The sequence below is a fragment of the Cucurbita pepo genome, chromosome LG01 (genome assembly GCF_002806865.2).
Source record: "Cucurbita pepo subsp. pepo cultivar mu-cu-16 chromosome LG01, ASM280686v2, whole genome shotgun sequence".
In the NCBI taxonomy this organism is placed as follows: domain Eukaryota; kingdom Viridiplantae; phylum Streptophyta; class Magnoliopsida; order Cucurbitales; family Cucurbitaceae; genus Cucurbita; species Cucurbita pepo.
This window is the reverse complement of record NC_036638.1, coordinates 10552489-10579113: the sequence shown is the minus strand read 5'-3', so window position 1 is coordinate 10579113 and position 26625 is coordinate 10552489. Positions and strand designations below refer to the sequence as shown.

The 26625-nt window shown below is 35.6% G+C and overlaps 2 protein-coding genes across 2 annotated transcripts; one reads left to right on the top strand and one right to left on the bottom strand.

The window, feature by feature from the left end:
• Positions 1-124: 124 nt before the first annotated feature.
• Positions 125-4264, top strand: LOC111793152 (succinate dehydrogenase assembly factor 2, mitochondrial). Its single transcript, XM_023674905.1, has 4 exons — positions 125-688; positions 806-932; positions 3747-3815; positions 3897-4264. The coding sequence occupies exons 1-4, from the start codon at positions 426-428 to the stop codon at positions 4041-4043; spliced, it is 606 nt and encodes a 201-aa protein (XP_023530673.1). The 5' UTR covers positions 125-425; the 3' UTR covers positions 4044-4264.
• A 3231-nt stretch (positions 4265-7495) lies between these two features.
• LOC111793220 (cytochrome c) lies at positions 7496-10850 on the bottom strand. Its single transcript, XM_023675004.1, has 3 exons — positions 10658-10850; positions 9445-9578; positions 7496-7907 (listed from the first exon to the last, which is right to left on the bottom strand). The coding sequence occupies exons 1-3, from the start codon at positions 10767-10769 to the stop codon at positions 7815-7817; spliced, it is 339 nt and encodes a 112-aa protein (XP_023530772.1). The 5' UTR covers positions 10770-10850; the 3' UTR covers positions 7496-7814.
• Positions 10851-26625: the final 15775 nt, after the last annotated feature.

Below are 26625 nucleotides of genomic sequence, written 5' to 3'. Positions count from 1 at the left end.
AAAAAGAAAAAATTAAAAAATTGAGTCAAAATCACTCAAAGGGGTAAAATGGTCATATTGAGTAGGCTGGACAAAACCCCAATCACTAGGTCTCTAGACTCTCTACGCGTTCCCCCCTCTGGCCATAACCCGTTTCGTGTATTGGGCAGACATAGGCCACAACAACCACTGCTTCGATTCTCTCCTGTTCCTGCAACCACCACACACAACGTCTCCCTTCTCCACTTTCTCTCTTCCACACCTTTCATTCTTCCTCCGGATTCCTTCTCCCTTCTCTCCCGCCAACGCCAACGCCAACGCCAACGCCAACGCCAACGCCAACCACGCCAACCACCTCTTCTTCCGGATACGACGTTTGCTTCTCTTCTGCCCTTTAATTTTCTTCTTCTTTTCCCAATCCTCTTATTATAGTTTTCAAAACACGAATGGCGACGTTCAGAAGGGCTGTACTCAAAGCTCATCAAGTTCTGTACCTGAAACCCTCCTCCACCGTTTTCAGAAGCAAATCGATGACCCTTTTGCCTACCGCTTATATATTGTTGGAGAATCTACAAGGGCGATTACCAAATCGCAATCAGAATCAACATGGTTCTTTCTTTCGTTTTCGTTGCTCTTCCACGACTGTAAATCCTTTTTTCACAGATATCGATCTCTCAAATGAAGAGAGCAAGAGGCGTTTGTTCAATAGGTTCAATCTCACTTCCTTTGCATCATTAACTTTCATACCCCCCTTGCTTTCTTTCTCTTAATTTTTTTGGCAATTTTGTTTCGATTGACAAGGTTTTTTGGTTGTTGGATTCAACAGGTTGCTGTACCGGAGCAAACAACGGGGGTTTTTGGAACTGGATTTGGTACTTGGAAAATGGGTAGAAGATCACATCAATTCCTTGGATGCAGATGGTATTAGAGCTCTAATTAAAGTTCTTGACCTGGTAATCTAGTCTTATGCCCATATTTTATAGTTATTTTCTATGTTTTGTGTTCTAGCCCTAGTTAGTTTTAATCCATAGCTGGGTGGAGGCCTTAGTGCCACATGGAATGTTTCGTCTTTTTTCGTCATGTATTTGCCCAAATTTTGCACCATGATTTTCTATGTCACCTTCTCATCAATGAGGGCAGATTGATAGTGATGGTTCTGGTCAATCTGGTCAATCTTCATCCCATTCTTATCCCTCCCTCGTGGGGCGGCATTCCGAGCTTGAATGTAGCTCTGAGAAATGAGAGAAGAAAGAAAACATTAAAGAATCCACTTTTGTTATTATGGAGTTGATTTGCACCTGCATAAAAATTTCAGGCCAAGACAAGTTCAAGGTTTTTATGAGCCACATTTGGACACAATTGTTCAAACGATGAGTCACTGAATGGCAGAAAAGCACAGCATATGATGCAAACATGCAAAAAACCGGAGGAGGATGTGTTGTGGCATATCTTTACCGCTGAAAAGATGATGACAAGGGCACGTTGGGTTTCTCAAGCCAAATTTTTGTATAATATGGGAGGGTACTAGTGAGGAATATATTGGAAATATTAGTAAGATAATAGTAAGGGGTTAAGTGGTAATTAGTTTGATGAAGGGGGGTTTGGGTTATAAATTAAGAGGACTCGAAGTTTCTGGGAGGGTAAATCATTTTGGGGAGTGTCCATTTTGGGACTTGGGAAAGAGACGGCCCTCTGAAATATTTTCATTGATATTGCAACATAGTTATAGCTATATTTCTATTTTCTGTTGTGATCTTGTGTTCAGGTACCTAATGAATTGGTATTAGAGCACGTTCATCTTGGAGTTGAAAAATATGACTAAAAAGGGATTAGAAGAGAGGGTGGAAGCTACTGGAAGGACATTGCCGAGCTTAAAGGCATGCTGCAAACAATGACTCAAGACTGAGTAGTTGGCAATGGATATACATGAGAGTTCAAGTTCGACATGGGTGATTGTGGTGATTATGTCGGTTCCCCACAAAAGTAGTAAATGCTAGAGGAATGATGAATTTAAAATCTCTATAGTACCGGAGGGAAGGGAATCTATTAAGACAAGAAGTTATTGGTGGAATCGGAGATGATGGGGACGAGTGTAACACTTGAGTAAATGAGGGGTATGAATGACTGATACCACATCCAAAGGAGAACAATCTTGAGAATAGGATGGTTAAGGAAAGCTTAAAAAACTGAAAGTAACTTCATAATTAAGCATGGTTTGCTTGGAGCAATTCTATATTGGGTGATCTACTAGGACTTTTCGTACATGTAAGTGAGGACAAGCATGTTGGAAGGGCTTTTGTTAGTTTGTAGGGATAGCCTTCACTCTTAAAAGTGAGGAGCAAGTAACATGATCATGTCGCAGAGGATGTAAGGGAATATGCTAGAGCCATCATGTGCCAAATCCGGATTCCAAATCTTAATCCGATTGTTGACTGTCTCTTGGTTAGAAAGGTGATATGGACGACGTCAACGAAGTAAATGCCATATGAAAAGTGGAGAGAAGAAGTGACAATGATAGAATCTAAAGAGTTTGGCAAGTTTATGGTCTGAGAAGACATGATCATGTCGCAGAGGATGTAAGGGAATATGCTAGAGCCATCATGTGCCAAATCCGGATTCCAAATCTTAATCCGATTGTTGACTGTCTCTTGGTTAGAAAGGTGATATGGACGACGTCAACGAAGTAAATGCCATATGAAAAAAGTGGAGAGAAGAAGTGACAATGATAGAATCCAAGTTTATGGTCTGAGAAGTAATAAGGTAGGCGATCAAGAAGCAATGGAGGAAAGAAGAAAGATATAGCCGATGAGAAGGTGAGGTGGCTAACAGATGAAGAAACGATGAAGTAAGGACAAACATTGTGGAGATGTTGAGTTTGACCAACTATCTGTTTCATAAACCTCCAATTCCATAAACATTGTCGTGAGTTTGTCAAAACTTTGGGCGTGGAGTATTGATAAACCTCAAATTCCACCAACTATCCATTATTTATTTATTTATTCAAGAAGGAAAAAAGACAACAACATCATCAATCTTGAAGGAAGTTGAATGGAGAAGTTGGGGTTTCTGTCATGTGGGGTCAAAGGCGGTTATTAGAAGTTATATGTTTGTGTGTTGTTGGCTATGTTTTGTGTGGGGAGAGTCCCCATCTCTTGAATGTTTAGGTTGTATACAACTTTATCTTGAATGTCTACAAATAATCCTCACTTCACTATTCAACTGTCAACACCCATTCTTAGGAAGGTTGACAGATAGTTGGAGATCCACTACAAAAACGAATAATAGTAAACTCACCGATTATGGAGAGAGTTGGATTAGATTGTGAAGTTTATTCGGGTCATCATTTTTGGGTTGGTCAAATAATTTTTCCCAACCCAACCTTACCCGTCCACACTCCTACTCATTTCTATCCCCTTGGCCAGCTATTCTAGGGCCTTCATGGCACTAGTCCACTAACTATTAAAATCAAGGGTAACCGCCAATGCCTGGTGACAAAGGGAATGGTGGAGGAGATAGTTTCAATAAGTGTGAAAGTTACATCAATGGGTAGTAAAATCGTGGGGAAGGGTTTGAGTTAGTGTTCCTTACCAACAAAATAGGTGATTTCAGTTCAGTCCATCTGCAGAAACTGGGTATTGGTGATTTCAGTTTCTCATTTTTTTTTTTTCATTCTTTTAAATCTATTGTAAATGATTTTGAGGACTACTTTTTTGGATACTGCTTATTTCTTTTGCAAGTATCTGTATGTGTGTTCTTCTGTTGTTCAGGAAAATCCAGATCTATGGAAGTGGTTAACTGGCCAAGAGCAACCCCCTGAAGCCGTGAAGACAAATCCTGTGAGCATCCAAACTAGTGTTTCCCTTTTTATGTTTGGACTAAAAAATATGTGATGTTAGAATTAGAGCATCTATTTGTAGGTATTTACTGATGTGCAAGAGAAGGTGATGAACAATCTCAACAAACATGCCTCACCCGAGACACGAACACCGCCTGGGCAACAATGGGTAAGGGGTTGGGATGATTTCAAGAGAGGTCGGGATGGCCCCATAACAGGAAACCAGTAGCTCTGTCTTCCATTAAAGAATTTTATGTTATAAGTACTGCAGTTTCTCAAACTTGTTTGTTACGAATGGTCGGCTGTGAATAAGTTTCCCATCAAGTCTCTCCCCTCTAAACCCTTGGGATCTATAGTGAAATAATGGCTGTTTTTTTTCTTTCACATACATTCACCAAATAATTCATCATTTCCAAGTGCTTGCCACCATGGCTAGCTTGCATTTCTTTATAGTTTGTACTTGATGTAATAAGCTTTGTATTAATTTTATAGTTTGCATTAGTGTTACGACCTTCAATGATCTACCTCATAAACTATTGGGTCATAAACCATCCGTAGTATGAGTGAGTATAAAATATTCAATGTAGAATTATTCATGTTATGGCTACTGATTTTTCAAGATTTTTAGTTAGGTTCTATAACTCTAACTTATTAATTTAAGGGTTAGCTTTCAATTAATTGAGGAGGTTTGTGATAGTCATTCACTTAATGCATAAGGGAATTTAATGGGAGTTAAATGACCAATTAAGGATTTGTTGGAAGAACTGGTCTAGTCCAAGTTTGGCTTCGTGTTCAAGCTTTTGTTGTGCATTCCTTCAATTTTGGTATTACAGAAAGTTTTGGAAAGATTTACGTCGATGATCAATATCAATAATAAAGAAAATTCTCACTAAATTTCACTAAATTGCTTGATCAGGCTACTTAAAAAACTCTAACACGCAAATATAAACACAAGAAATACAAATAATAATGATAATTGAAATACAAATAATAATAGATAAATCTTGAAAAAGCATAATATGCAACATTTTCTTTTCATCTCCAAAATCTTCGCAATAAAGCAATAACATGCAATAACATGAATGACTATTTATAATCTTGAAAATAAACATCAAACACTTAAGATCAATTGAAAGGCTGTAACTCTCCTATCTTTTAATACTGCAATGACCACGAACTATTGACTCTAAAATTGAAAAATACATTGAAAACTCTCTAAATCCAAATATGTATGGTACAATCGTATCATCTATTATGAAGTTTTTGTGACATGATTAAGACACCTTATTTTCTTATTAATACCATATTCATAAAACCATCATCAATATTTATTCCAATAATTCACTAAGAATTGAACCAGTCATGAATCAAACATTAAGCATTACATTTGAATCATGGAGTGTGATAGTCATACATAAAAGATTAATAAACCATTAACATAATTTGTGTGATACAATTTATTAATCATCCCGTAAAAATTTATTAGTGCTTGTCTTTTTTAAATAGCAATCAATTATACTTTTTATTTTAGAAGTCGCATTGTGATTAAGGTATCTTAATAAAAAAAATGTGTTTTGTGAATGTTTCATCCTATTTCGATTATTTGTTTCTGCGTGCTTCGATCAAGGGTCAACCAATATTTGGTATCAGAGTTAGGATGTTAAAATAAATGCCATCACTTAACAACATAGTGACGACATCAAGGAGCAAATGTATAGGATGACTCTTCCTACCATCTACCAAGTAGTAAAAAAAGATGTCCTTCTCAAGTTGACAGAGAAGGACTTGTCCAAGGCAACGTCAGAGACATTGTGAACAATGCATATGGGAGCAGAGCGGGTCAAGGAAACTAAGGTACAAACCTCGAAGAGCGATTTGAGGCTATCCACAAGAAGGATGGTAAGTCGGTGGATGACTTCGCTATGAAGTCAATGATGATTGTCATTGACATTTGTTCGTTAGGCGACAAGGCGAACGAAATTTTTATCATAAAAAAGTTCTTTCGAGATTCATGCAGATCGTTAACTCCATCGAGCAGTTCCATGACCTCAAGAACATGTCGATTGAGGAGGTCGTTTGTTGTCTTAAGGCCCATGATGAGAGACTTTGTGGCTATGATGCTAGAGACGAGTAGAAGTACCTCTTACTTGTACACACAGAGTTGCTCACATTGACCAAAAAAGAACACAATTGATTTTTCCTTTTCAAGTAGAAAGGGATGCGACAACTACAACATGGAAAGCAGAGGTCGTGACGCGGTCATGACTGTAGACGTGACCACAAAGACACTATGACAATATCTCACTAAACCTACCAATTTAGTTTTTTTGGAGAGATATAATTTGAAGAGGTTTAAGTCTTATTTTAGATCTTTCTTTTCTTTTATCAAATGCTATTAATAAATTAAATACTAATAATTTTTTTGTGAGTTTTAGAAATAGTTTACCCCAATTTAATGAGTATAACCTAAGGTAACGTGGTTGTATATTAATAGGGTTTGATGTGAATTTAAACAAATACTCACATGGTGTATAGATGAGAATTTGTAGAAGTGCATAGACTAACCAAAGGATGGTTATCTTGAGGTAAAATAGAAAAAGAAAAAAAAAATCATTTTTAAGTATAACAAATGTATACTTTAATTTATGTAAATAATTCTCAAATATACTATGAAATCATAGTATCTATTAAATGGTATCTTAGCTGACATTGTATTCATTAAACATAGCAGGCTTTAATGTTCACATGAATTCAAGGATAAAATTGATCTTTCACTAACGAAAAAATGGTGACATTAACTTCTAATTAGGTGTACAACCTTACCGTTGGAATCTGCCACCATGTTACAGTTTTAAAAAGGACAAGTCCCATCATTATATGTAATAAGTTGACTTACTAAATATTTCTTAAAATACTCAAGCTTACGTGCTACCCTTCTATGCACGGATGCTACCCTTCTATGCACGGATGACAGTAAAGGATGAAGAACTCATTGGAAACGTGAAGTTTGGCAACGAATCAATCATACATATCTAAGGAGAAGGATCTATCATGTTCTAGTATTAGAATGATCATTAACATCTACAAGCCAAGATATACATCCGAGTATGAAAAGTAATACAATAAGTCTTGATCAAATGATAGCGGAGTTAATTGACTTTTGCCTTGTTTGATAGAAATAAATCTCAGGCAAGAAATAAATCTCTATCAGTGAAGAAACCTTTAAAACCGTCCAAACCCATACAACTTAATAGAAACTGATTTCGTTTTGAGACAGCTTTGAAGTTCTACCGACTGGTAAACACATTGTTGAGACAACTTCAAAATTATTTAGGTACACCAATTTTCTCTCATGGAGAGCCATCCCTAAAGAAGTGGGAACCATACAACTTTATGATTAGTCATTTCATGAAGAGTAGACGCTACAACTGAATCCTTACTACTTTTCTCTACCTGTCTTGTCAATTCATGGAGCCAAATTCCTGTCATGTCTCCTGATATTTTAGTTGTTGACCTGGCAAGTTAACTAAATAACAGAAGAGGAAGTGCCCATGTGAATCATTTGAATGTCAAAAATATGCATACTAACATCCAAGATATTCATGACTACATTGCAAAAATACCAAAATTATATCCACCATAAGCGTATTCTTTCTAATAAAGCATTGATGAATGAATTGATAGGTTCTTACAAGCGTGCTATTTATTATGAAAAAAAGATTGCCATAACCGGCTTTGCCAAAAAGTTTAGCAGTTATGTTCACAAACCAACAACGTAAGCTACAAATGGATGAACTCTGCAAATGATGTATAATAGCGAAGGGAAATAAGAATTTAATGAAAAAAAGGGAACTCTTGTGATTTTCACAAGACAAATCTGTCTGACAGAGAATTACTTTGTACGTGACCTCCAAATTTCCATCTAACCTCAATGTTCTTATTTAATGAAGGGAGTAAAAAGGGTGTGAACAAATTCTAGACAGGCGGAAGCACCGTATCATTAAGCAGTTGATTCCTTCAGATAAGCAATAAGGTCGGCACGATCCTGCGGTTTCTTCAGCCCTGGGAAAACCATCTTCGTTCCGGGTATATACTGTGTGATAATAGACAGCAAAATTTTTGTTAGAACGTCTACAAAATTCATGGAGTTGAGAGCACTCAAAATTGACAACTTCGCATTCCTCAAAACCATAGCAAGCATAAGAGTTTAGAACACTATTAAACAAAGATTCATATGCTAAAAAACTCATACCAACAATTTGAGAAGTTACTAAATATTTATATTTCAAAATAATTATTCAAAAAGATTAAGGCCTGACAATGGTATTATTTTACTTAGAAATTACTTATCTATTACAAAACAGAAATATTATGATATATTCAACAAAGTTTTATGTATAATTTTACTTTTAACATATTAAATGGATAATATACAGCGGTGATTCAATTAAAAGCCATGAGCCAAACATGGGTTTTCCGTTGTTATAAACAACGGTGGTGTTCCTTTCCCTTTGAGCCATAAAAGCCAAAAATAACCCACAATTCATTGATGCACAAAACCTTTTCACTTTTGAAAGAATGACCTTCAAGGAACAAAGAGAAAGGACTTTAGTGTCTTTAAGGGAAGGAGGTCAAGAACCAACCACATCTGAGTAGTAGTGCCATTACAAGTTTCCAAAAAAAGGGAGATTGCCTAGGGACTCCGACACAGAAGACCAACCTGGTGAAATACAGCTCTGAAGACACATTTTATAAATGATGTAGCAAGAGTTGATACTTCCACTCAAAAGTTACCACCAAGATTATTTCACTTTCTTTGGAAGCTTTTGAGTATCTTTCATGCCAAACTGAGAGCAGAGAAGAAATTTTTGCTCCCTTCGTAATTATGTCCATGAAATAAGAGTGGCAAAAGAAGAGACCAAATTTTCCACCAACCAAAGCCATTGAAACTTATGGGTGAACAAGGATTTCCAATAAGAGAACAGGACTCGGGACAAACCCAGCCACAAAAGGAGGACAAGAAAGATCAAGGGGGGGAACGCAACTAATGCCCAAATGTGCAGGTTCACCATTAGGTTATGTTGAGACCAGTGTGTTTTCTATTAATGGAGACTTAAGACGCCATTGGAGAAAATCATGAAATTCAATGTGCTAAAAAAAATATTAACATGCTAGATTGTCTGAAGCATATTCAGATATAAGAGAGAAATTTTAAGGGTGATTTTGATTCTAGCTTAAATCAAGATTGAAACTCCAAGTGGGGGGAGGCTTTGTTTTGACTATATTAAAGTAGAAAAGGTGCAAGATTCCATGGATAACTTTTAATTGAAGCTATTTGAAATGTTTAAAAAAAGTACTTTAACAAAGCTCCAGGGAGAAGATGGTAAAAGGTGGGACATGTTGATCGAAGAGCCCAAAATATTTCATCAGTTGTTGCTCAGTTGGACAAGTATTATGAAGAACAAGGCTACCGATAGCAAGTACAGAACATGGCAACGCTTATTTAGGTGTGTGTTCACAATTATTTTCACTTAATCGGCAAGTAAGACATCTGGAAAACTCAGGGAAATAAACCAACTCTAAATCAAATGCCATACGTTAAGAAGTGTTAAGAAATAGAGAGTATCTACCTTCTTGGGGTTAAGCAAGTAATCATACAATGTCTTCTCTTCCCATATCACAGCCATATTCTTGTTGGCAGCGGAGTAAGAGTATCCAGGAGTTGTACCAGATTGCCGTCCAAATAGCCCATTCAAATTGGGACCTGCAAGATCCAAGTGACGTTGCTAGTTTTAGTGTCGACTTAAATACTAACAAAGAAGAGCTGATTTTCCCCCATGACCCAGCGGGGGGGTGAGATCAAATTCTACTCCAATTAAAAGTGTCAAATATAATCATTATCAGTAAATTAAATTTCCATCGACTCAACATTTCCATCGATATTTCCACATCCATGGATTTGACATCAACAAAAGGGGTGATTCATCATTTCCATTATACAATTTAAAAAAAAAAACATGAAACATAAAAATTTATAATAATAAAAAAAGAGAAAAGAGGAAAAAAAATGTCAAATAGTCATTTTAACTTGTTTTAAAAGTTAAAAAATGTTGATTTACACGATGTTTTTTTGTTTAGAATTCATTGTTTGTAACTTAGCCAGAAATTTACATCCGACATTTAATCGATACTTCAATGGTCATTTATCTCTGTTAAATTAAGACCCCAACATTTTCATCCAGGTTGAGATGTTAAAACTTGATCATCATAACAAATAAGATAACAAGAATAGCAGCTAGAACCACAATAGAAAATATACAAAAAATGGACACAGATAAATGTAGATTAAATCGTTAACCTCGATCAGAATTTATATTGAACAATGTCTATCACATCAAACAAAAACATACCACCTTATCATACCAAGTTAATAGATGATAACAATTTCTAAAAAACCAGAATTTAAAAAGATATAAATATGATATATTAGTAATAGCTTCTATAATAGTATACGTTTCTAAATGTTAAAATTCGTTTCATCAAATCAAATAACCAAAATATATATGCCTTCGGGGTTTCCTTCTCGGACAAGGACAAGTGAGATTCCACGAAAAGTGTTTATCAAGGCCGATACTAACTATTATAAACCTAGTGCGCTGGGGAGGGGGGAGAGAAAGAGAGAGAGAACAATCAGATCGGTTGAAGCTAGCTCAAATCAGCGTCACGATCCCCGAAGACGGTTGGATACGTTCATATTACCAACAGAGACCAAATGATCTCCAATCGCAAAGAAATTCTTACATATGAATAAGAAGAGCCTAATGGAGTAAGAGAAAGAAGGACCTTGCTTGTGACCAGCTCCTTTGTCGACAGTGTGGCACTGAGCGCATTTGGTCTTGAAGATCTTCTCTCCAGCTTTGGAATTGCCGGGGGGGGCTTCGTCAAAGCTCGCCATGGCGTTGGAATGAGGTTGCGTTCAGATCTGAGAGCTAGGGTTCGCAGAGTTTCTCGACGGATGAAGAAACCATTCTTTGTATTTTGCTTTAATTTATACCAACGCACCGCTTAGGGTCTTTTTTGTCTTTTTACAGTTCCCTTTATTTAATTTTTTTTATTTTCTTTTTGGCTTTTAAGTCGGCGCAACACCCACCCCTCACCGCATGTTTCACAATGTCTGGTAATAATTGTCTGCGCTCCTTTTTTAATTTCTTTTTATTCACTTTTTTTCTTTTTTTTTTTCTTTCAAAAGGACGCGTGGCCTAAATTCCCACCATTGATTCTTACCTCAAATTTAATTTATTTTTAAACCCAAAAAAATAAAAAGACAAAAAAATCCTTCTTAGGTGATACCTCATATTTATGAAGGTTGTTTTGCTGAATTGCATTCACGAAGTGACCAAAGAACAAAGTTACAAATGTTGTAAACCACTCAATAAGTAGCCTCAATATTAGGGTCTTGATATGCAATTAAGATGATGAACTTTACATTGTCACGAGGATTGGTCCTTACGTGTGCACCGAGTGTCACAATCGCACTTTTAATGGCAGTGGACTTGCGATTGTGCGGCACTCACTTTCTAACGACAAGTGAGGTAAGTCAATTCGTTCTTGCGTCGCCTACGGCCAAGCGACGTATGCTCGAGCTTCTGGCCTCGATTTTAAGAGAAGGTTTTAGAAAACGAGGGCAGAGAGAGATTTTCGAAAGAGACGTTATATAAGCAAGCAAGAGAGAAATAACAACGGCTTACAGTATATAACCTTGGGTAGGGAGAAGTTGACAACTAGTCGTACCCCCTATAGTACATTCTGAGGCACTTCATGTCTGATAGGCCTAGAAATATAAAAGTAAAACACTAGAATATGAAAAGACATAAAGGGTTGGGCTTGTCATGGGCAACACGCCTTGGACGAGCATGACCGTGACACCGAGCAGAACTACAGAGGATTTCCTTTGTGGTTGCACAATATGTTGGGAATCCAACTACGAACTGACAACCAAGTGTACACGAATGAAATGCAAACTTTCACAATAATAGGGAATATGTTTAAACAAGTCAACCTCTTTCACACAAGGAGGGCAATAATCTTAGCTCAAATAGAGAATGAGTATGGAAATGTGACGACACCTTCTTATGGAGTTGCAGGAGAAGCATATATCAATTGGTGCACTCAAATGACTTAACCTCTCAATATTGACATTCCATGGATCATGTGTCAGCAACCTGATGCCCGACAACCTATACATGCAATGGATTCTATTGTGTTAACTTTAGGAGTGTTATTGTGTTAACTTTGCTCCTAACAATCCTAAGATTCAACAAGGAAATTGTAAGCTTAAGGCAAAACTTCTTTTGGAACAAAAAGCAACTACGGTTGATTCCAGCGACTACTTACCATACATGACAAATTTTGAACACAAATACAACGTCTTCTCTTTAAAATGTGACTCTTAAGTGAATACAAAGGGTACTTCATGCTTTCATAAATGGAAGGTACATTTGGTNTGGCAGCGGAGTAAGAGTATCCAGGAGTTGTACCAGATTGCCGTCCAAATAGCCCATTCAAATTGGGACCTGCAAGATCCAAGTGACGTTGCTAGTTTTAGTGTCGACTTAAATACTAACAAAGAAGAGCTGATTTTCCCCCATGACCCAGCGGGGGGGTGAGATCAAATTCTACTCCAATTAAAAGTGTCAAATATAATCATTATCAGTAAATTAAATTTCCATCGACTCAACATTTCCATCGATATTTCCACATCCATGGATTTGACATCAACAAAAGGGGTGATTCATCATTTCCATTATACAATTTAAAAAAAAAAACATGAAACATAAAAATTTATAATAATAAAAAAAGAGAAAAGAGGAAAAAAAATGTCAAATAGTCATTTTAACTTGTTTTAAAAGTTAAAAAATGTTGATTTACACGATGTTTTTTTGTTTAGAATTCATTGTTTGTAACTTAGCCAGAAATTTACATCCGACATTTAATCGATACTTCAATGGTCATTTATCTCTGTTAAATTAAGACCCCAACATTTTCATCCAGGTTGAGATGTTAAAACTTGATCATCATAACAAATAAGATAACAAGAATAGCAGCTAGAACCACAATAGAAAATATACAAAAAATGGACACAGATAAATGTAGATTAAATCGTTAACCTCGATCAGAATTTATATTGAACAATGTCTATCACATCAAACAAAAACATACCACCTTATCATACCAAGTTAATAGATGATAACAATTTCTAAAAAACCAGAATTTAAAAAGATATAAATATGATATATTAGTAATAGCTTCTATAATAGTATACGTTTCTAAATGTTAAAATTCGTTTCATCAAATCAAATAACCAAAATATATATGCCTTCGGGGTTTCCTTCTCGGACAAGGACAAGTGAGATTCCACGAAAAGTGTTTATCAAGGCCGATACTAACTATTATAAACCTAGTGCGCTGGGGAGGGGGGAGAGAAAGAGAGAGAGAACAATCAGATCGGTTGAAGCTAGCTCAAATCAGCGTCACGATCCCCGAAGACGGTTGGATACGTTCATATTACCAACAGAGACCAAATGATCTCCAATCGCAAAGAAATTCTTACATATGAATAAGAAGAGCCTAATGGAGTAAGAGAAAGAAGGACCTTGCTTGTGACCAGCTCCTTTGTCGACAGTGTGGCACTGAGCGCATTTGGTCTTGAAGATCTTCTCTCCAGCTTTGGAATTGCCGGGGGGGGCTTCGTCAAAGCTCGCCATGGCGTTGGAATGAGGTTGCGTTCAGATCTGAGAGCTAGGGTTCGCAGAGTTTCTCGACGGATGAAGAAACCATTCTTTGTATTTTGCTTTAATTTATACCAACGCACCGCTTAGGGTCTTTTTTGTCTTTTTACAGTTCCCTTTATTTAATTTTTTTTATTTTCTTTTTGGCTTTTAAGTCGGCGCAACACCCACCCCTCACCGCATGTTTCACAATGTCTGGTAATAATTGTCTGCGCTCCTTTTTTAATTTCTTTTTATTCACTTTTTTTCTTTTTTTTTTTCTTTCAAAAGGACGCGTGGCCTAAATTCCCACCATTGATTCTTACCTCAAATTTAATTTATTTTTAAACCCAAAAAAATAAAAAGACAAAAAAATCCTTCTTAGGTGATACCTCATATTTATGAAGGTTGTTTTGCTGAATTGCATTCACGAAGTGACCAAAGAACAAAGTTACAAATGTTGTAAACCACTCAATAAGTAGCCTCAATATTAGGGTCTTGATATGCAATTAAGATGATGAACTTTACATTGTCACGAGGATTGGTCCTTACGTGTGCACCGAGTGTCACAATCGCACTTTTAATGGCAGTGGACTTGCGATTGTGCGGCACTCACTTTCTAACGACAAGTGAGGTAAGTCAATTCGTTCTTGCGTCGCCTACGGCCAAGCGACGTATGCTCGAGCTTCTGGCCTCGATTTTAAGAGAAGGTTTTAGAAAACGAGGGCAGAGAGAGATTTTCGAAAGAGACGTTATATAAGCAAGCAAGAGAGAAATAACAACGGCTTACAGTATATAACCTTGGGTAGGGAGAAGTTGACAACTAGTCGTACCCCCTATAGTACATTCTGAGGCACTTCATGTCTGATAGGCCTAGAAATATAAAAGTAAAACACTAGAATATGAAAAGACATAAAGGGTTGGGCTTGTCATGGGCAACACGCCTTGGACGAGCATGACCGTGACACCGAGCAGAACTACAGAGGATTTCCTTTGTGGTTGCACAATATGTTGGGAATCCAACTACGAACTGACAACCAAGTGTACACGAATGAAATGCAAACTTTCACAATAATAGGGAATATGTTTAAACAAGTCAACCTCTTTCACACAAGGAGGGCAATAATCTTAGCTCAAATAGAGAATGAGTATGGAAATGTGACGACACCTTCTTATGGAGTTGCAGGAGAAGCATATATCAATTGGTGCACTCAAATGACTTAACCTCTCAATATTGACATTCCATGGATCATGTGTCAGCAACCTGATGCCCGACAACCTATACATGCAATGGATTCTATTGTGTTAACTTTAGGAGTGTTATTGTGTTAACTTTGCTCCTAACAATCCTAAGATTCAACAAGGAAATTGTAAGCTTAAGGCAAAACTTCTTTTGGAACAAAAAGCAACTACGGTTGATTCCAGCGACTACTTACCATACATGACAAATTTTGAACACAAATACAACGTCTTCTCTTTAAAATGTGACTCTTAAGTGAATACAAAGGGTACTTCATGCTTTCATAAATGGAAGGTACATTTGGTCACAAGGCGAGTAATGTCCAAAGTTTTGTGTTTGAAAAATCCATCCTATTAAAGTCAGGGACCAACACCAAAACCCTTTTGACTTGCCACAGTTGGACCGAAGAATTACGATGCATATGTGATAAAGTATCAACATAAATTGACGGTGTCTCATTATCTAATTGGAAATAGAAATGTCACAATTGATTTTTCATCAAAATTATAGTGTTATAAGATTGGATTAAATGGAGAAATGAAGTTATTTTACAACGAAAGGAGTGGATTAAATACAAATCTATAAGAAGGCATATGACATGATATAAAACAAGTTTTAAGACCCCTTCAAGAACGGACTTCGTAGCGTTGGACATACAAAAAATGGGCAAAGGCCAAGCTTGGGTAAATGGGCGAAGCATAGACCAATTTTGGTCTTCTTTCATGGCTAGGATGGCTAGCAACGGTTAGTGCGACCTGTGACTACATAGGTGCATATGACTCTAGCAAATGTGTTGGAAATTGTGGAAATCCTTTTCAAAGATGTTATCACCTTTCAAGATCGTTTCTTTCCGATGACACAAACACATTAATTTTGTTTAAAAGAGTTGGTCGAAATTCTCAACAAGGGTCCGTTTGAACTATAACTATAGGAACTATGTGTGAAAATGCACCCTAAACCTTGAAATAGGGTTTTTAAATTTATAAATAAATTGTGCAAGCGACAAAAATGTTCTAACAGACGTAGTTTCTTAGTGTAAAACTACAACGTGAAATTTTAAACAAATAATATCTGTTTAGTTCTCTAATTACTTCTATCTAACCATTTTATTGCATTTGTTAATTTTAAATTAAAACATTAATGGTTGTTAATTTATTTTTATTAAATAAAAAATTAAAATAATTTTGAACAATTAAATTTTGATTTAAATTTCAATAAATATATTATAAAGAATATGTTTAAGTTTTTTTTAAAAAGTTTTTCTTAGTAGTCAATGTTAATAATTATTATTAACAAGAAGAATTAAAAATAGAAACAATATAAACATAAATAATTTAAAATTTAAAAAATATCATATTTTAAAAAAAGCAACCATGAAACTTTTACTTGTAAATAAGTTGTATACTAGTCAAATTGAATTAGTATAATAGTAGTACAATGAAACTTTTTTGGCATTTTTCATGTAACCGAGCATCCAAGCTTACTAACGGACTTGTTGCGCCTTTCATGTCTTACCACTTGAAACTTCAATTGTTTATGTTTCTAGCTTAGTCATTCTTCTGTCAATACCTTACAATTGGTATTAGAGCCACTACTGGCTTTGAAGAGTAGCAATTTTTGAGTGATCAAATATAGAGAGTATGAGTGAAGATAAAACTTTAACGAAAATTCCTTACATCGATGGTCACTATGATTACTAGAGTGAGGTGACGGAAAATTTGCTCAGAGAAAAGGGTCTATGGAGTGTGGTGGAGATTGGTTTTTTAGAACGAGTGGAAGGAACAATGTTGACTGAGGCACAAAAGGTGCACCTTGATGATGCTAGACTCAAAGATCACTAAGTAAAACATTACCTCTTCTAAGTAAATGATCGTACTCTCTTTGAACAAATCTTGAATTGTCGCACAGCCAAGATTGTTTGGGATTCAATGAAGCGAAAGTTTGGAAACCNCTTTTTTTTTTTCTTTCAAAAGGACGCGTGGCCTAAATTCCCACCATTGATTCTTACCTCAAATTTAATTTATTTTTAAACCCAAAAAAATAAAAAGACAAAAAAATCCTTCTTAGGTGATACCTCATATTTATGAAGGTTGTTTTGCTGAATTGCATTCACGAAGTGACCAAAGAACAAAGTTACAAATGTTGTAAACCACTCAATAAGTAGCCTCAATATTAGGGTCTTGATATGCAATTAAGATGATGAACTTTACATTGTCACGAGGATTGGTCCTTACGTGTGCACCGAGTGTCACAATCGCACTTTTAATGGCAGTGGACTTGCGATTGTGCGGCACTCACTTTCTAACGACAAGTGAGGTAAGTCAATTCGTTCTTGCGTCGCCTACGGCCAAGCGACGTATGCTCGAGCTTCTGGCCTCGATTTTAAGAGAAGGTTTTAGAAAACGAGGGCAGAGAGAGATTTTCGAAAGAGACGTTATATAAGCAAGCAAGAGAGAAATAACAACGGCTTACAGTATATAACCTTGGGTAGGGAGAAGTTGACAACTAGTCGTACCCCCTATAGTACATTCTGAGGCACTTCATGTCTGATAGGCCTAGAAATATAAAAGTAAAACACTAGAATATGAAAAGACATAAAGGGTTGGGCTTGTCATGGGCAACACGCCTTGGACGAGCATGACCGTGACACCGAGCAGAACTACAGAGGATTTCCTTTGTGGTTGCACAATATGTTGGGAATCCAACTACGAACTGACAACCAAGTGTACACGAATGAAATGCAAACTTTCACAATAATAGGGAATATGTTTAAACAAGTCAACCTCTTTCACACAAGGAGGGCAATAATCTTAGCTCAAATAGAGAATGAGTATGGAAATGTGACGACACCTTCTTATGGAGTTGCAGGAGAAGCATATATCAATTGGTGCACTCAAATGACTTAACCTCTCAATATTGACATTCCATGGATCATGTGTCAGCAACCTGATGCCCGACAACCTATACATGCAATGGATTCTATTGTGTTAACTTTAGGAGTGTTATTGTGTTAACTTTGCTCCTAACAATCCTAAGATTCAACAAGGAAATTGTAAGCTTAAGGCAAAACTTCTTTTGGAACAAAAAGCAACTACGGTTGATTCCAGCGACTACTTACCATACATGACAAATTTTGAACACAAATACAACGTCTTCTCTTTAAAATGTGACTCTTAAGTGAATACAAAGGGTACTTCATGCTTTCATAAATGGAAGGTACATTTGGTCACAAGGCGAGTAATGTCCAAAGTTTTGTGTTTGAAAAATCCATCCTATTAAAGTCAGGGACCAACACCAAAACCCTTTTGACTTGCCACAGTTGGACCGAAGAATTACGATGCATATGTGATAAAGTATCAACATAAATTGACGGTGTCTCATTATCTAATTGGAAATAGAAATGTCACAATTGATTTTTCATCAAAATTATAGTGTTATAAGATTGGATTAAATGGAGAAATGAAGTTATTTTACAACGAAAGGAGTGGATTAAATACAAATCTATAAGAAGGCATATGACATGATATAAAACAAGTTTTAAGACCCCTTCAAGAACGGACTTCGTAGCGTTGGACATACAAAAAATGGGCAAAGGCCAAGCTTGGGTAAATGGGCGAAGCATAGACCAATTTTGGTCTTCTTTCATGGCTAGGATGGCTAGCAACGGTTAGTGCGACCTGTGACTACATAGGTGCATATGACTCTAGCAAATGTGTTGGAAATTGTGGAAATCCTTTTCAAAGATGTTATCACCTTTCAAGATCGTTTCTTTCCGATGACACAAACACATTAATTTTGTTTAAAAGAGTTGGTCGAAATTCTCAACAAGGGTCCGTTTGAACTATAACTATAGGAACTATGTGTGAAAATGCACCCTAAACCTTGAAATAGGGTTTTTAAATTTATAAATAAATTGTGCAAGCGACAAAAATGTTCTAACAGACGTAGTTTCTTAGTGTAAAACTACAACGTGAAATTTTAAACAAATAATATCTGTTTAGTTCTCTAATTACTTCTATCTAACCATTTTATTGCATTTGTTAATTTTAAATTAAAACATTAATGGTTGTTAATTTATTTTTATTAAATAAAAAATTAAAATAATTTTGAACAATTAAATTTTGATTTAAATTTCAATAAATATATTATAAAGAATATGTTTAAGTTTTTTTTAAAAAGTTTTTCTTAGTAGTCAATGTTAATAATTATTATTAACAAGAAGAATTAAAAATAGAAACAATATAAACATAAATAATTTAAAATTTAAAAAATATCATATTTTAAAAAAAGCAACCATGAAACTTTTACTTGTAAATAAGTTGTATACTAGTCAAATTGAATTAGTATAATAGTAGTACAATGAAACTTTTTTGGCATTTTTCATGTAACCGAGCATCCAAGCTTACTAACGGACTTGTTGCGCCTTTCATGTCTTACCACTTGAAACTTCAATTGTTTATGTTTCTAGCTTAGTCATTCTTCTGTCAATACCTTACAATTGGTATTAGAGCCACTACTGGCTTTGAAGAGTAGCAATTTTTGAGTGATCAAATATAGAGAGTATGAGTGAAGATAAAACTTTAACGAAAATTCCTTACATCGATGGTCACTATGATTACTAGAGTGAGGTGACGGAAAATTTGCTCAGAGAAAAGGGTCTATGGAGTGTGGTGGAGATTGGTTTTTTAGAACGAGTGGAAGGAACAATGTTGACTGAGGCACAAAAGGTGCACCTTGATGATGCTAGACTCAAAGATCACTAAGTAAAACATTACCTCTTCTAAGTAAATGATCGTACTCTCTTTGAACAAATCTTGAATTGTCGCACAGCCAAGATTGTTTGGGATTCAATGAAGCGAAAGTTTGGAAACCAAAAGTGAAGAAATCTCTTCTTAATGCATTAAGGAGAGAATTTGAGATCCTAAAGTTGAAGAAGGATGAAAGTATTACTAATTATTTTACAAGAGTGATGATGATGTCCAACAATATGAGAAGCAATGGAGAAGATATGCCAGAAAAGAAAATTGTAGAAATTTTCAACGTACCTTGAAAAAATTTACTTATAGTATCCATTGAGGAATCAAAAGATACTGATAACATGTCCATCGATGAATTACAAAATTCATTAGTGGTGCATGAACAATTTTTTTGAATATCCAGCATTGATGGAGAGGAGAAAGTTCTGGAAGTCGAAGGTCAAACATAAATAAGTAACAGAGGAAGAGAAACTTATAGGGCAAAGGACGCGGAAGAGGAAGATCAGCTTTCAACAAAGCAACTGTTGAATGTTATAGGTGTCATGGCTTAGGCAACTGTTGAATGTTATAAGGTGTCATGGCTTAGGCAACTGTTGAATGTTATAAGGTGTCATGGCTTAGGCAACTGTTGAATGTTATAGGTGTCATGGCTTAGGCAACTGTTGAATGTTATAAGGTGTCATGGCTTAGGCAACTGTTGAATGTTATAGGTGTCATAACTTATGATAAGAATCACGGTGTTCCAAATGTTCCAACTAGACCTATGGCTTAGGAAATTGTTGAATGTTATAGGTGTCATAACTTATGATAAGAATCACGGTGTTCCAAATGTTCCAACTAGACCTATGGCTTAGGCAACTGTTGAATGTTATAGGTGTCATAACTTATGATAAGAATCACGGTGTTCCAAATGTTCCAACTAGACCTATGGCTTAGGAAATTGTTGAATGTTATAGGTGTCATAACTTATGATAAGAATCACGGTGTTCCAAATGTTCCAACTGGACCTATGGCTTAGGCAATTGTTGAATTTATAGGTGTCATAACTTATGATAAGAATCACGGTGTTCCAAATGTTCCAACTGGATCTATTACATGATCCAAGGCGAAGAAGATTCAACAAACATTCATTCTTCATCTACAAAATAGGATCGGCTCGGCTCAACCATCATTTCTAGAATTAAAAGTTGATACGATTGACAGGGTATGAACCTACACGAGTGAAGCCCAATAGATTTCAAATTTGTCTTCTTAGCCACTCAAATATATCAACATTTATTGGAAGATTTTATTGTTTTTTTTTCTCATTTTCATTTTGCAATGGTCAAATGGTCAAAATTAACTAAAGGGAATCGGGATTGAATCCCGGCCACAAACGTCTTTTGTCGGGAGACTATAAATACCCACAATATGTTATGTAAAAATCAGATTCGTGGATGAATGTAATTCAGATCTCAAATTGAGACGTTTTTCTTAGAAATTCGAGCATCATATTTGCCATTTCTAAGTTTCAAGCAATTTTTGTGGTAGAATTGCACCCGAGTCATTCAGTAAAGTCTTTATCAAGTTGATTGTGGAGTGACTCAATTTAGAATAAGGTTTCCAAATCTTGCTTCTAGATTTTCGATTGTAAGAGGTAATCTAATTCTAGCCTTATCTATTGGTTGATCCAAATTTCGTATACGGAGGTGTTAATTACTTTGATTCAAGGGTTCTTGGTTTAACAAAACTTAGATCGTTGGGCTGAGGATTAGAGTTGCCTTATCAATTTGGTATTAGAGTGTAGGTTTACATCTTTGTGGCCGACTCTAGAATTGATTTTATCTTTACTTTATGCTATTGTTTATCTTTTCTTCAAATCTATCCATTTATTTTCTTGATGTCATTTCCGCCATTACTCATCAACTTTTCACCTTGTTATCATTTTCTTCCTAAAGATCACGTTTAGATCTTGAAAAAAAAAATCTCATCATATTTGTTCTTACGATTATGATTATAAACGATCTTTATCATTTTTTTTAGATCATTTGCATGTTTATTTGAAGATCAAATAAACTTCGATTCACATCTTTTTCTTAATCCATCTAAATCTAGAACGGTTGTGTTTGATATTTTTTTTTCTCATAACCTATGCTTGAAGATAACTTCTAAATTTCCCGAATTCTGTAAAAAGGAGAGTTAGATGGTTCTTAAAATCTTCACATCCTTTCTTTTTGGATTTTTTTTCAATGTGCAATTCTATCCAAAAATATATTCGTGTCCGTTATTTGTTTGTTCACTCCTTGTTTTATTTTGTTGTTATTTCATAATTAATTTATCTTGATTGCCTTGAATAGCTTGCTACTATAAGAATTGCTTTACCGATATATTAGCCTACCTTGATCATAATTTAGTCACTTTCCCAAACAGCCTACCTTTGTGTGTATAAACACGAGTGTCCCTGAGTGTAAAATTAGTGAGTTGAGTGTGTGAGGTCCTAAACATATTCCAGTACTGTTTGTACAATCATGAACCAAGACAGAGGAAATGGAGGGGAGATCAATGAAGCTAGGTGGAGAGAAGCACAGGTCGGAACAATTACTCGTTTGAATCAAGTTATTAGTACATTGACAGACTGGATGGAGCGAATTGAAATAGCCTTAGGTAATCTTCAAGGGAGGGAAGTACTCTTGAATGAAGGAGTTGAAAATGAAGAAGTGACAATGTCACCCTTTTAGCGGAACATAGTCCTAGGGGAGGGAGAGATGTCGGTCGAGGGAGAGGAAGAGTCAGAAGAAGGGGTAGAGAAATTTTAGTACCAAAAAGAATTGAGAGGGAGTACCAGTATGAGAGAGGAGAAGAAAGAGGAGTCGGAGGAGTAAAGCTAAAAATTCCAACTTTCTATGGGAGATCTGATCCAGAGGAGTATTTGCAATATGAGAGCAAAATTGAGCATGTTTTCGATTGCAACAATTTCAGTGAAGAAAGAAAGTTGAAACTTGCTGTGGCTGAATTTTGTGATTACGCCATTATATGGTGGACATCTTTGAAATCAGAGTGGAGGAGAAATTATGAAGAACCAATTGAAACGTGGGAGGAATTGAAGACATTAATGAGAAAAAGGTACATTCCTAAGCATTATTCTCGAGTACTCAAGCAAAAACTCTATACTTTGCAACAGAGATCCAAAAGTGTTGAAGAATATTACAAAGAAATGGAGGCCCTTTTGAATAGAGCATGTATTGATGAAGATAAGGAAGATACAATGGTCCTTGGTGGGTTAAACTGACAACTTGCTCATCAAGTGGATAGGCAAGCGTACTTTGATATGCAAGAATTGTTACACCTTGCTGTCAAAATTGAAGGGCAACTAGCTTGGGAGAAGGAGAACTTCAAAAGGTATGGTATTTCAAAGTCTATTACTTTCAACACTTGGAAAAAGAATGCAAAGATTGAAAAGATAGATTTNAGACTTCATTTCAAGGGCAGTCATTTCTAATAGGCCAGCTTATAGAGCCAACCCAACTGAGACTAAAGAAATTCAAAGGTCAATAGAGGAGCTAATGGAGAAGTGCTATATACGAGAGAGTTTGAGTCCATGTTCTGTACCAANAGAATGGACAAGTTGTCACAGATAGTGAGGAAAGTGACCAGGAAGAGCTAGTTGAAGAAGAAATCCAGGAGTATGAGGAGGAACCGGAAGATGGGAGTCATTTGGTACTTTNCATGTTTATTTACAAAGATTGACTTGAAATCTGGATATCATCATATTAGAATGCATGTAGGAGACGAATAGAAAACCNTAGTCAAGGGGACTCCTTGTAGTCTTGTAATTGATAGTGGAAGTTGCACCAATGTCGTAAGTACTNTTAATGAATCACGTTTTGAGAGAATATTTAGGAAAGCATGTTGTTGTGTATTTTGATGATATTTTAATTTATTCAAAGACTCTGCATGAGCATGTGGAGCGTGTTAAGTTAGTTTTGGNAATGACAGTGGAACAATGAAGGTAACTTCTCAAGCTTTAATATTTTTACTTTGGAAAAATATAAAGATGAACTTGTTTGTGATGTTTTACCAATGCATTCTGGAGACATATTGCTTGGCCGACCATGGCAATTTGACAAGAGTGTTATGTATGATGGCTATTTGAATAGGTATTCTTTTGTAAAAGATGGTAGAAAAACCACTCTTTGTACCTTTGAGTTCTGCAAATGTATTTACTGATCAATTAAAGTTGGAAGAAAAAAAGAAAGAGTTCGAGGAAAAAGAGTTGAAAGAAAAACCAGAGTTANTGAATGACTTAGTGAAAAAGAATGTTGTTTTTAAATGGGGGAGATATGCAAGAGAATGCATTCAATGAGCTTAAGAATAAATTAACCAATGTACCATTACTTGTCTTGCCTAACTTTTNGTGAAAAAATAGAGAAAAGTCAGAGAAAAACATAGTGAAAAAAAAAGAATGAAATTGAAAGGAAAAAAAAAAAAAGAGGAAAGAAAGTGAGTTGTTTGGCTAGAGTTGGAGAGGATAGAAGGGCAATGTTCTCACAAACNTTATAAAACTTTTGAAATTGAGTGTGATGCAAGTGGTTTGGGCATAGGTGCTGTTTTGATGCAAGATGGAAAACCCGTAATGTATTTTAGTGAAAAACTAAATGTGGCAGCATTGAACCATCCTACCTATGATAAAGAATTGTTTGCTTTAGTTCGCACAGGTGCCAACACTACTTATGGCCCAGAGAATTTGTGCTCCACTCTGATCATGAAAGCTTGAAGTATCTTTGTCAAAGCAAACTGAACCGTAGGCATGCAAAGTGGGTGGAGTTTATTGAAACATTTCCATATGTTATCAAATATAAGCATAAGGATAATGTGGTAGCTGATGCATTATCTAGAAGGTACCATCTTTTTACACCTCTTAGTGCAAAAATTCTTGGATTTGAGCATATTAAAGAATTATATCGAGATGACCAAGACTTTGGAATTATTTAGGCAGTTTGTCTTACAAAAACAGTTGCGGATGATTATGATGTGTTTCATGAATTCTTATTTAAGAAAAGTAAGCTTAGATTTGCTTGTAAAAGAAGCACATGGTAGTGGCTTAATGGGACATTTTGGGATTAATAAAATTTATAATATGTTGCATGAACACTTATTTTGGGCGAAAATGAAGCATGATGTTCATAAGTTAGTCAATGCTTTAAATGCAAAGAAGCTAAATCTAGATCACAACCAAATGGATTGTACACTCGTTTGAATGTACCTAACGAACCTTGGAGTAATATATCTATGGATTTTGTTCTTGGTTTACCACACACTACAAAGGGTAAAGATAGTATTTTTGTTGTGGTAGACAAATTTAATAAGATGGCTCATTTTATTGCATGCAATAAGACGGACGATGCAAAACATGTTGCTGGCTTATTTTTTAAGGAAGTATTAAGATTACATGGAATCCCTCAAATAATTGTTAGGGATAGGGATGCTAAATTTCTAAGTCAGTTTTGGAAAGTATTGTGGGTAAATTGGGTACCAAATTGTTGTTTTCAACTACATGTTATCCTCAAATAGATGGACAAAACTGAGGTGGTTAATAGAACATTAGAAGCCTTGCTTAAGGCTATTATTTTTTAGAATATTAAGTCTTGGATGCATGTTTGTCGTTTGTAGAGTTTGCATATAATAAGCAATTTATAATACCACTCATTGTTCTCCTCTCGAAGTTGTTTATGGATTTAATCCACTTAGGCCTCTTGATTTACCTCCTATTCCTTCTAATATTTTTGTGAGTGACGCAGCCACAAGTAAGGCATACTTGATCAAAACATTGCACAACGAGGTGAAGGAGAGAATTGAGAACCAAAATTTCAAAGTTGCTTCAAGGATTAACAAAAGACAGAAAGAAATCATTTTTATATCTGGTGATTGGGTTTGGATACATTTTCGCAAGGAGCGATTCTCATCTCAACGGAAGACAAAGTTACATTCAAGAAGGGATGACCCTTATCAAGTCCTTGAAAGAATTAATATTAACAAAGGATGGAAGTAAATCATTTTTAAACCTGGTGACTGGGTTTAGATACATTTTTGCAAGGAGCGATTCTCATCTCAATGGAAGACAAAGTTACATCCAAGAGGGGATGACCCTTATCAAGTCCTTGAAAGAATTAATAACAATGCATATAAAATTGATCTTCCTAGAGACTTTTCAGTGATGATTTTTCTGGTTCGAGGACGAATCCTTTTGAAGAGGGGGAAAATGATAAGAATCACGGTGTTCCAAGTGAACCTATTACATGATTCAAGGCGAAAAAGATTCAACAAACATTCATTTTTCATCTACAAAATTGGATCGGCTCGGTTCAACCATCATTTCTAAAATTAGAAGCAGATAAAATCGGCAACTTTCTGATTCGAGGACAAATCATCTACAAAATTGGATCGGCTCGGTTCAACCATAATTTCTAGAATTAGAAGCTGATACTATCGGCTCGAAGTTGGAAAACTTTAAAATGTTAACAACATGGTTTGAACCTACACGAGTAAAGCCCAATAGATTTCAAATTTGTTTCCTTAGCACTCAAACATATCAATATTTGTTGGAAGATTTTATTGTTTTTTTCGTTTTCATTTTGCAAGGGTCAAATGGTCAAAATTTACTTTGTATTTTTTTGGAGATTAAAGGGGAACGGGATTGAATCTCAGCTACAAACGTCTTTTGTCGGGAGACTATAAATACCCACAATATGTTATGTAAAAATCAGATTCGTGGATGAATGTAATTTAGATCTCAAATTGAGATATTTCCCTTAGAAATACGAGCATCATATTTGCCATTTCTAAGTTTCAAGCCATTCTTGTAGTAGAATTGCACCAAATTTCGTATAAAGGGTGTTAATTACTTTGATTCAAGGGTTGTTACTTCAACAAAAGCTGGATCGTTGGGCTAAAGAGTAGGGTTGCCTTATCAAGTTAAGTCGTTTTCAATATGAATGTCTAAAAATGAATAGAATTGAATTATGCAGAGTTGAAAGAGGATGAAATACTATTAATGACTTATGGAAACAA

Coding starts and splice junctions, on each gene's coding strand:
- LOC111793152 (XM_023674905.1), top strand. CDS start 426: ATGGCGACGTTCAGAAGGGCTGTACTCAAAGCTCATCAAGTTCTGTAC. Junction 933..3,746: donor TAATTAAAGTTCTTGACCTG/GTAATCTAGTCT, acceptor TCTGTTGTTCAG/GAAAATCCAGATCTATGGAA. Junction 3,816..3,896: donor AAGCCGTGAAGACAAATCCT/GTGAGCATCCAA, acceptor ATCTATTTGTAG/GTATTTACTGATGTGCAAGA.
- LOC111793220 (XM_023675004.1), bottom strand. CDS start 10,769: ATGGCGAGCTTTGACGAAGCCCCCCCCGGCAATTCCAAAGCTGGAGAG. Junction 9,579..10,657: donor AGGAGCTGGTCACAAGCAAG/GTCCTTCTTTCT, acceptor TGGATCTTGCAG/GTCCCAATTTGAATGGGCTA. Junction 7,908..9,444: donor ACTTGCTTAACCCCAAGAAG/GTAGATACTCTC, acceptor ATTATCACACAG/TATATACCCGGAACGAAGAT.